Raw genomic sequence first — 12055 nt, forward strand, 5'->3', positions numbered from 1 at the left:
TCTTACACCACGTTTCACAATATTATGAAATAATAGACGCAATCGTTCAAGGGGCGTAACAAATTTCATTGTTAAATCATCAAACACAATTATCAGTGATAAAAATAAATAAGAAATGACTAATCCAACTACAATGACGCAAGCTGTACATAGAGACATTAGTAGCGTCCACCAGCTGCTATGGGAAAGCGGATCTGAAATATTGACGTGTACATTTCGGTGTAGGACATTTCCAATTCCGCGATCCCATAGCAGCTGGTGGACGCTACTGATAACCGTGTGCAGAGTGCTTATTAAAATAAGATCATGAGTATTTAAGGAATATTAAAATATAACTTGAATAAGCAAAGCTACGCTTATTAAAAAATTATTATTCAATAGAGTATTCAGTATTAAATAGTATTCAAGGAATATTCAAATATAACTTTGCAAAGAGGCTGAATATCAGAGGAATATCAAAAGATAATCTGACTGAGGAAAGAACCTAACACCAAACAACAAATTGCATCATCGCCAATCATTTAAATCTTGAATAAACCTTTCCAATTCAGACAAATACTTAAAGATAAGTTAGATTCTTGAATACGTGACCGGCTGTACGAATACTAAACTTTCATTCCAACCAAACTATTCAAAGTTCAATTCACAAATAAACTGTTCTAAAATAATATCCAATTTAGTCACTGTCGAGATTCAACACAAGAATTCTAATACACATGTCAACCAGTTTTACTTCAGCAAACTAGAAAAATGGAACAACCGCAGTCGAAGCTTGAACATAAAACAAGTTTTCGATTGAAACAGCAAGGAGACAGTGCAGCTAAACGGAAGTCACAGTCTGTCAAGTTATGCCGGAGACATTTCATTGATTTAACTGGACTTGTTCACGGAGAAATTCTTGAGACCACCAAGGTCGGACAAGGTCAATGAACCCTACTCACGAAAGTGTAACTCAAGGAGTCGTGGGGGGGGGTCTGTGGAACCCTAATATTTTACTAGTTCCGGCATTGATGAGTCGTTTCATCCCATTTTCAAAACTCATCCCCCATTTTGAAGTGTTTAATATAAGGTTGAATAATAAAAATTGTTTAAACTTTAAATTTTAAACCTATCATTAGCCTAGGACAAATGAGAGGGGAATATTGAGGATTCAAATTTTGAGCGTTTCAAAAGCCACGTGTTAAATAATTTGCAAATCAAATAGGTAATAAATAATTAATTTAAAAATTCGTTTTTAAATAGATTTATCAAATAATTGTTAAATCTTGTGCTTCCAAAAATATTTACACACATTCTTAAGCCTACACTAGAGATGTGAACAGTTACATTCCGACACACACGTTTCAAAAGCCACGTGTTCAATAAATTGCAGATGAGTTCTTTCATCTAGTTGGAAAATAATTGTTTATAAATTCAATAAACAGATTTAATCAAACTTTCAATACTTCTCAAATAAAAGATCAAAAAAACACTATGGAATTAATGAAGCCGGACCTACACATTGGATTGGGTAAGATTGATTCATATTAGACAACTATTCACTCAAATGAAAGCAACTTTTAATAAGGAAAGGACTTGAGCAATAAGAATGAATGCAGGGCTGTTCCCGCATGGCTAGCCACGTGACTCGACTCATATAGAGGCAGAGCGTCTGCAGATGAAAAGAGCACGTGCTTCCAAAAATATATACACGTTCTTAATATGAAGGAGCCTGCACTAGAGATGTGAACAGTTACATTCAGACACACGCGTTTCAAAAGCCACGTGTTCAATGAACAATTAGAGATATTTAATTTGGGATTTGCAAATAGAAGAAACTATCGTTCTTGTGGAGTTTTTGTTAAGTTACTAATTAATTCTGTAATTAAAAGAACATAGCTACTTTTGTAGCCTACTCATTAAAACCTTTTAAAAGTAAAAAATCCTGTGAGTAAAAATAAATTAGACCTAAAGAATAAATTATTCTGAGCTCAAACTTTAAAACATTAAACATTTTTAGCAATTAACATAGGAATACTAATATTCACAGTTTATATATTCAACGAGGGTGTCACAATATTGCATGATGTAGAACACGTGGCAAATAGTTGACCTTTAGATTTTTTAGAACAACGATAAAATGCTTGTAACAGTAGAGCTAATAAGACAATATTAACAAACAAAAGTTTAAACAAAAAATAAAACCGAAGCTCAATACTTATTAAATATATCTACTAGAATAATTAAAAATTCAGCATTTATATAAAAATAAAATAATTATAAAGAAAGGATGGCAGACTAGCTTGAAACTAATTATTTGGATCTCGAAACAGGAACGAAGTAAATACCGGCTAAGTAGACAGGACATAACCTATTTTTACAAGTCATGATTGAATAATAGAGGGTAATTCTATTATATATCTACCTGAGAACGCAATATGGAACTAAAAGTAAAAGAATGAAATTTTAATTTATCAAAACATATTATACCCAACATAAAGGAAAGAAAGACTACTTATTCAAGCAATAAGGTACATTATAAACTTCACAACTTAAAAACAATACGGTATTTTACAAATTCTAAAAGCAATTTTCCACAGCTTTTATCAATGAGGAAATCACTTGAAAAAAAGTTAATCCAGAACCATTTTGTAGATTGCCACATGGCAATAAAGACAAACAGCATAACCTCAACTTTCAATATTATTTGCATAAATTTATCAAATTGAATAAAAAATCTAAAAATTACCCGTTAAAAAGAAATAACAAAATTATTAAAATTTATAAACTAGAACAGAAATACTCTACACGAGGTAATAAAGTACTGAAGTCAATGACCCACATGAAAATTTGAGGTATCCACATATTTAAGATAAATACTATTGTAAATTTAGTATTGAGGTAAACTGAATTTTTATCATTTATGGTGATAGGAGTAGGCCTAACTTAGAAAACAGTTACAGGATCGACATACGGGATTTTCAGTTTTACAGATGGAAGCTCAAATCAAAATCAATAGAGTTAAGTTATTAGGTGAGAAACCAGCAGTGATCAAAAAAGAGAAAATTATCGATAAATAATTCAAATTTGAGTTAAACTTACAATGTGATTATCAAATTGAATTTTAATCGGCCAACAATGGTAGTTTCAAAGTTCCGGCCAAGTATGGCCTTAAAACAAGTAACCAATAAAAATGTGACAACTTCAAAATTCTAAATCGAGAATGATTCAACAAATGATCTAAAGGAAAGTATTAGAAAGTATAAAATAATTAGATGACGTGGGTCGACAAGGCAACTTATGGTGTAAGGGCCACTTTATCCGGGGGTGCTCTATCGATTTCTTTATAAGGTTCATTAACCCATAAGAAAGAATAATTCTTCAAGAAATAAGTCAAAACATCAACAAAATGAATAAAACTACACAAAAAAGTAAAAATTAATACATCAAAAGGCTTTTATGCAATCAATAATGGTAAAAGAAGCTAACATGGCGACTTGTGAAAACGTGGTATTGAAAGTTCAAGTTACATACAAGTAAAATTGTAAAATTAGAAGAAATTTTGAATTGTAATTCAATATTATGGGTTAAAACTACAAAATTATTGATGTTATACATGTAATAACTTACAAATTATAACAAAATGTTAGTTGTAAGCTACCACCATACGACCGGCTTCGGCAAACGTGAAGTGGAATCGCGAAAGATGAATATTATCAAAGTAAAATTTAGAATATCGGCAAAACTAATGGTTCTGGATTAACTTTATAAATAATATTTTCAAATAAATAGATACCTGAAAGTGGATGGCAATCACAATTTTAGTTAAAAACTGATAAATATCGTTCACTAAAACACCAACTTCTACTCACCTCCAAGTGCCACGGAAGAAAGAGGAAGACAGAAGCAATGCTCATGCGCAACTCACCAAAATTGTGGAACTTCCTAGAGGGGTCTCCACAATCCTACAATTCCATTGTTACTAATTTCCAAATTCGGATAAAAGTAAGCATTTTTATTCTTTAATAGAGTTCAAAAAAATAAATTTAGCCGGTATCAGACAAGCTTTTAATTAAGTTTTATCTCAAACAGGGTAAAATTAGATGAAAACTGGAATACAATTGGGGCGTAGTCGATAAATAATGGGGAGTAGTCGCACAATCCGTCTCTGGGTGTGGTGATACGTCACAGCAAAGGCGGTAGCGCGGCACTTTTAAAATTTTGAATCTATATTGCACCGGTATCGGTAATACGATAAAAATTATTCTCAGAATAATTAGTGTAATTCACGTCTTTGAATAATCTCAATTTCACAATATATTGTGGAATTGATATATTTAATCAGAATGTATGTTAAAAATCTTGAAATAATTTATTGTAGTGTTGGATATAAGTAGTTTCAAAAATGGTACGTTACCGGTAAAATAATTACCTTGGAAATGACAGTGAATGCCCCAATAATAGGTTTTTGGGAATTTCTTTGGCTTGAAAACAATAATTGACTTGCTAAATTCACGTTTTGTCCTTGTGTTTTTTCTACGGGCTACTTGAACGCTAATCAAATTCAACAGAACTTCAACTTGATACTTTATACAAGTAGGTACTTTAACTTATTACCGTACATCAAGTACGGTACATTTGAGTCCTTCACTCAGTTATGCATGTGGAAAATTCGTTAGTACACCCTCAATTTTTTCAACTTTTCAATGGTCAATTTTATAGTAAAGTCAGAAGGAACAATCTTACTCAGCATATTGATATAAGGCTGTTGGGAACATAGCCTACTCAAACTGTAGGTCTACCATGTTTAAATGCTATGTACCCAATTCAGAGGTCAAGATGAACCAATCTATAACTTTTACTAATCTTTTTTAATTATAATATTTTGAGGAATTATTCTTTACAGATGTTATTTTTCCAGATGAACTATGAGATGTTTTTAAATTCCACTCAAATGGAATACAATAGCCAAATTATAAATATGCGGTCACCCATTCTAGCGCAGACAGGAGCCTCCTCGATATTACAACAGAACAAACTCAAAATACGGTATACCAATATTGAAATAAACTCGACACTAATTCTTACTACAAAGCTTTTAACCTGGTACTTCAATGATGCTCATACTGTACCACCGATAAAGAAGTAATATTCTTCTACCTATATATGAAGAAGTATCTTGCTTCTTCGATAGATAATATCATATAACCACGTCTAATACAGGTGGTTTACTTATATTAGAGGTGGCTATGATAATATTCATTGATAAGAGTAATTCCTATATGATTTGCTGAAGTATTGAGTATCTTTCCAATAAGTAGAAGAATATTATTCCTCAATTTACTTAAATACTGTAGTATTATTCTCTCTATGAATTAAGTAGTAGAACATTGAAATGCTTATTTTATTGCAGTTAAACAAACAATAGAAGCCTAAATTGGGATACATAAATTTTGCTCAATAGTCTCAAGACTAGATAACAATATAGTAGAAACTGTATTCAATAAAAAATACATAAAAACTACCTTGTTTTCTGTTAATTATGCTGTAAAATTAATAATAAAAGAATTTAAGTAGATGTACTTGTTAATCTACAATAATTTTAGGAAAAGAGTAGATAAATCCATGAATAGTATACAGAACTAAAGCCAAACCAAATTGAGGTATAAGAGAGTACGATAGAAACTAAAAATATAACTGAATATAAATCAATAATTATTTATTATCACATCAATAAAAAAATAAACAGAACAAAAAGGATAAAAATGAAACATAGCCTAAAGCATAAAAAATAAAACATAAAGCATAAAAATAAAACATACAGCATAAAAAATAAATAACTAGCCTAGGTCTTTATTCTCTTCATGGTTAAAGTGCTGAGTAGGGTTTCAATAAATACCTTCATATTTTAAATAGGTACAACAAGCTTGGAAGTTGCAGTTGGATGGAAAAAGAGACATATCAGAAGCGGTGGACACTGGAACAGGCTTTACAAGCCTAGTCCATGATGGATGATGATTATGATGATGATAGGTATTTCAATTTATACATGATTACAAATTGTATAATGATAGTGTGATATTGACTTATTCACCAGAAGATTATTTCATGCTAAGCTCTGAGCAAAGCTTGCTTTAAGCTGTATTACTGAATTAATTTGATAAAGAATATACGGTGAATAATGAATTGTATTATAAAATAGATTCAATAGATTGTTCACTATTGGAAAATTGTTCACTCAACTATACCTCTGAATTTGATATTTATTTATTGGATAAGGTAAGCAATACAGATATATAGTGAGGTCCACGTTATAATGGCAGTGAAAAAGGATACGAGAACGGCGTTGTTGATTCTCTGCCTTGCCAGATTATATTTCTAAATTGTTGAATAACGATCTGGTAGCGTTGTGGAGCTAGAAAAGGATAGCGCTATCAGCTTTATCGAATGATAGACAAGGATAGCAAGACCAATGTTAATCAAATACTGACATTATAACGTGGACCGTACTATAGATGTATCAAACATGTAATGATATAGATGTATCAATTTTATATAGACGTGATTATTGTAGAATAATTCAGCGGATTAAAGTTGTTCAATTCTCTAAAGGCAAATTACAACACAGGTAACTAAATTAGATGAAAATAAAAATAATTTTAAAATAACGCAAATCATTGATAAGAAACAAAGCTTACATAAATTAAACATAATAATTGGTAGGATTGTTTACAATAAATAAATGAAGTGATAATTACATTAACTCTTCTTCCTCTTTGCAAAGAACTGAAACAGAAAAAAGAAAGATTTATGAAAAAAATTATTCTAGTTATTTTAAAATAAGTTACATAATTCTTCTATTATCTAAATATTAACAAAAGTAAAATATTGAATGAAAAAGACTAAGAAATTGTCAAAAACCACTGATTTACTGATAATCAGAAAGACCGGTTTCGGTTATTACACCATTGTCAATCTCTGATAAACTCTTTATCAGAGCTTATTTCAGTCAAATTTCAGTTTATCAGAGATTGACAATGGTGTAATAACCGAAACCGGTCTTTCTAATTATCAATAAATCAGTGGTTTTTGACAATTTCTTAGTCTTTTTCATTCAATATGAATAATTACCACAATATCAACTTCTCAACTACACAAAAAAAGTAAAATAATAATAACTTATGAGAACTACAAATATTAGTTTTTGTTAATATTTATTTAGAAGCTTATCAATAATAATAAATTTTCACTTTTTGTGTACGGTAGTTGAGAAGTTGATGTTGTGGTAATTATTCATATGAAAAAGACTAAGAAATTATCAAAAACCACAGAATTATAAATCTTTGGTTTTTTGACAATTTCTTAGTCTTTTTCATTCAAAATAAATTTTCATTGAAACTAATTATACATTACACATACATGTGGGTTGTAAACTTGAAAGAGTTGTTCAAAATTCTTTCACTAACGTCAATGCATTTTTCACAGCGATTTTTTACACTTATAACAATTTGTTTACATAAACGATTAGGTAACGGTTGCTTTTTTATAGGTATTGAACTTCAAATTGCAATAAAAAACATTGTATGATTCAACTGACATAATTTTTTTAATAAACAGACAATCTTGTGGCATTACATTTTGAATTTGATTTCTGGCATATAACCGCCACGGCTGGCTCGGATGTAGTCCAATTTTCTATTGCTTTTCCAACATCTGTGTCCGTATATAGGCAGCAATAACACAGGGAATGTTGTCTTCCGAATGGTCAAGCATTTGTGGCTCATCCGCATAGATCAATGACTTCACATAGCCCCACAGAAAGTGGTCTAGCGGTGTTGAAACAAAAGACCCTGGAGGCCAATTCACAAGTCCAAAAGAAATTAGATGGTCACAAAACGTGTCTTTCAATAAATCGATTGTGACACAAGCTGTGTGACAAGTTGCGCCGTCTTGTTGAAACCACAGCTTCCCGACATCAGGTGGGCCGTCCACTAGAACCGTTTTCATCCGAACTAGCATCGGCCGAAAACTACCGAACGCGACCGAACGATCCCCCTACAAACAAAGGAATAGATGTTCGTCCATTGCAACAGGTTCATACGGCCGTCTCCGGCCGATCAATTTTTCGATCCGAATTAAATGGGATTTTCCGGCTCTATCCGGCCAAACTAACTAGTCGAGCTGAGACAACAAAGTGTTCCTAACCTGAAATTGTTTCACAGTCTTGTTTGTTTTTTGAAATTGTTCTGTAACTATGGACAATGAATAGTTGATAAGTTTGGTTCAAGAGCATGTTCCATTGTGTGATATGCGAGACAAAAGATATCATCGTCGTGATGTTCATAGGAATCTGAGGACAAAGATTGCTGAACAAATGGGATCTGAAGGTAAAATTATTGTAATGAATAACTAATTTAGTGGATATTTGTTTATTCAATTTTCAAAATCTCAATATAATCATTGTTTATGATTTTTTTGGCTATGATAGTAGTTAGTTAATTCAATAATTGGCAACTAGACTGACGTAAACGGTTCCAATGGACGGCCGACGGCCGAATCAACGGCCGGCAGATTCGTCCGATCCAGCGACCGAACGGATCGGTTGAATACGGTTCCAGTGGACGGTTACCCTCATGAAAAGGTAAATTCTAGAGGTGATTATATTATTAATGATGAAGACTATTGTTCGAAAACCGCATTCCACTTCAAAGAGGTTACTGATAATGATATTTTGCGCACTGTTTTAGAACTGAGAGGAATGTCTGCACCGGGTCATGATGGTATATCTACTAAAATTTTTAAACAACATATAAAATTATTCGTAAAGCCTCTAAAGTACATATACAACTTGAGTATCTCACAAGGCATCTTTCCAGATACTTTTAAGATAGACGAAATTTTCCGACTGTTCAAAAATGGAGATAAGTCTGAAAAGAGTAACTAACTATAGACCGATTTCTTTGTTAAGTGTTTTTTATAAAGTTTTGGAAAACATAGTTAAACATCAATTGAGTGATTACATTGAAACCAACAACATTCTAACTAACAAACATTTCGGTTTCAGGAAAAACAAAAATATTTCTGATGCTCTTTTCAGCCTGACGCAAGAGATTGATCAGGCTTCAAGTGTTAATCTGCAAAGTTTAGTAATATTTCTCGATTTGGCAAAGACCTTCGATTCCGTTGACCGACAAAAACTGCTGAAAAACTCGATTTTACTGGAATTCGTGATATTTCATATCAATGGTTCAAAAGTTATCTTTCTGATAGAAAACAAATTGTTCAAATATTAGGAGTAGATAGTAAACCAAATGTAATAGAGTATGGTGTGGTCCAAGGAAGTACTTTGGGTCCCTTACTGTTTTTAATCTATGTTAATAATGTTAATAATGTGTCAAAAGTTCCAATCAAGGGAAATCTATTTTTATTTGCTGACGACACAGCAATACATGTGACTGGTAAAAATAAACAAGAACTTTACAAAACGCTACATCAGATCTTCATCTCTTGAAGAAATGGTTTGAAATAACATATTGACTTTAAATATTAAGAAATCTAAATTCATAGAAATTTTTTCCAGAAGAAGGCAAGAAGACAGAATTAATAACATCACTCTACATTCTTGTACTGAACCTACCAATATACAATGTAACTGTGAACCGATTGAAAGTGTATTAGCTTATAAATATTTAGGAGTAATGATAGATGAGAAATTGAATTGGTCGGCTCATATTGCATTCTTGAAAAGTAAAATTCGCAAAGCCATTTACATTTTTTACCAATTAAACAAAATTCTATCACTAAAAGAGCTACGAAATATTTATTTTTCTTATGTCCAGTCACTTATCGAAATGGGAATTTTAGCTTATGGGGGTGCCTATAAAACATTACTAAAACCCTTGGAAGTTACACAGAAATCTATTATTAAAACAGCATTAAGAAAACGTATACGCACTCCTACTGATGAAATTTTTGAAGAATTCAATGTTTTAGGTATAAGGCAAATTTATGTAAGAAATATATTATTATACATGTACAAAAATCATAAAGATATGTTTAAGAAAATTGAGCACAGCTATCGAACTCGTTCGTCAGAAGCAATAGGAATCCAAGTTCCAAGGCTAGTCAAAACTCATTCCACTACTAATACTTATTATATAGCACACACTCTGTATAGAAATCTGCCTAAAAATCTACGTAATACCGAAGGTAAATCCAAAAATATTTATAAAAAAATGTTAATGACTGGTTAAAGGAGATTGGGAGGACAAATATAGAAGTGATACTTCATTCATTGTATAAATAAAGCAAATGTCGTGTAATGATAGTCCAAATTTAACTCTAAATGTTTACATCTTTTATACTTAAAATCCTTTAAACTTCAAATTTTCTCTGATATTAATACCTGGTTTACCCAAGAATGTGATAGATGCAAGTATGGGGTCAGTCCGACGTTAGCCAATCATCGCCAAGACCCTCTTCCACACACAGGCTTTGCCTTTGTGGGAAGTTTTCATGAAGTTTTTTAGAATATAATGTTGTATTTTCTGGAGCTACGATATAATAACAACTAGATTTAGTTATAATGATTAATTTTTTAGTTCAACTGTAAGTTTTATTTATGATTGTTTGGTTGCAGAAGATGTAACGTTGTTGTAGTATAATATGAATATTTGTACCCTGAAATCATGATAATAAAAACCAATTTGATTTTATTTGTTCAATTAAGGAATGATAAAGTTATTATTCTTCCATAAAGTGGTTGGACACATATCCAATTCCTGTGCTCGATGGCGGATGGATACATTCGGGGCTTACTCAATACTACGCCCTAAAATAGTAATAGCTACTTTTTTACCCACCGTACAGCGTCTCTAGGGATGCGAGTTATCAATAATAGTAAACGTTGTGGTTACGTTTACCACGTCCCGTGTTTAACCGAATTAACTGCCCTGATGGACGATTTTGTCGACGATAAAATGGATGAAGGGATGATACGTATTCCGCATAGAACCGTTATTTTCTAAATAAAATTGCACTATTTACAAGCATTGTTTAGGGGTAACTTTATTCATGATGAATTGTCAAACAAAACTGAGAATAAATCACTCAACAACTGTTGAATCGGTCGCCATCTTGAACAGTAATGCCAAATTAATCTAATCCTTTATTATTTATTCATTCATACAATAAGTACATCATCGAAATGATAGGGAGAGAAAAAATGAGGTAACCTTTTGCTATTCCTATCCCAAATTTAGATAAGGTTACACATAGTCCGAAATAGGTTGAGTCTTGTAGTTGTTCACGTCATAGAATTTTCAGTCCTTAATTATTTTCACAAAGTAGATTTTCAAGATGAGATGCTTCGAAACCAAACATGAGAAATATTCACATATGAAATAAATAATTTTGAAGTACCGAAAAACAACCTTGATCTGGTAGAATATTATAAGGATATCTCCTCAAATTAAAGTTGTATACCTCTAAAAAAGCCCTATGCTTCAAATTCTCCTGCGATGCGCATGCCACTAGCAGAGCTTAAGCGCTGATTTGAAATCTGTTGAAGAGAGATCTGTCGTGTCTGTAGTCACGGTGTCGTGATACATCAAGGTGTGAGCTGGCTCAATTCATTTTCGGTTGCAGAAAAGCCTGTTGAATTTTAATAATGATTAAAAGCCATGTGAACCAATCAGAGAAGACTTTTTTGGAAACAATGCTTCTCTGATTGATCCTCGTGGCATTTAATCAAGGTTAAAATTTAACAAGCTTTTGTGCAACCAAACGAGGCCAATTTTATCAAGTGCAGTTTTCATAGTGGAAGTTTAAAATGAATTGAATCAGCAGGTGTTTAAATATATCAGAATCGCACTATCTATAATATAATAAAGGAAAGGGCTCATACACGAACGGGATAGAAAATTCACGAATGACACATCATCACGTCTCAACTACTGGACTGATTAACTTGAAATTTTGAATATTAACTCTTAATTTACCGAGAATTGTTATAGGCCTATTTTGAATTCTTTATTATCTCAGTAGGTCAAGTTTTCAGTTAGTCAAGCTTTTAATA

General features: G+C 31.9%; 1 protein-coding gene across 1 annotated transcript in view; it reads right to left on the reverse strand.

The window, feature by feature from the left end:
* Positions 1-5677: 5677 nt before the first annotated feature.
* LOC111060851 (ATP-dependent DNA helicase DDX11) overlaps positions 5678-12055 on the reverse strand; it is a 38498-nt gene continuing 32120 nt past the window's right edge. Inside the window, exon 16 of the mRNA XM_039440358.1 lies at positions 5678-6765. Within this exon, the coding sequence (XP_039296292.1) occupies positions 6739-6765 (27 nt within the window). The 3' untranslated portion in view covers positions 5678-6738. The remainder of the gene's footprint in view (positions 6766-12055) is intronic.

The sequence above is a fragment of the Nilaparvata lugens genome, chromosome 13 (assembly GCF_014356525.2).
Source record: "Nilaparvata lugens isolate BPH chromosome 13, ASM1435652v1, whole genome shotgun sequence".
Classification (NCBI taxonomy): domain Eukaryota; kingdom Metazoa; phylum Arthropoda; class Insecta; order Hemiptera; family Delphacidae; genus Nilaparvata; species Nilaparvata lugens.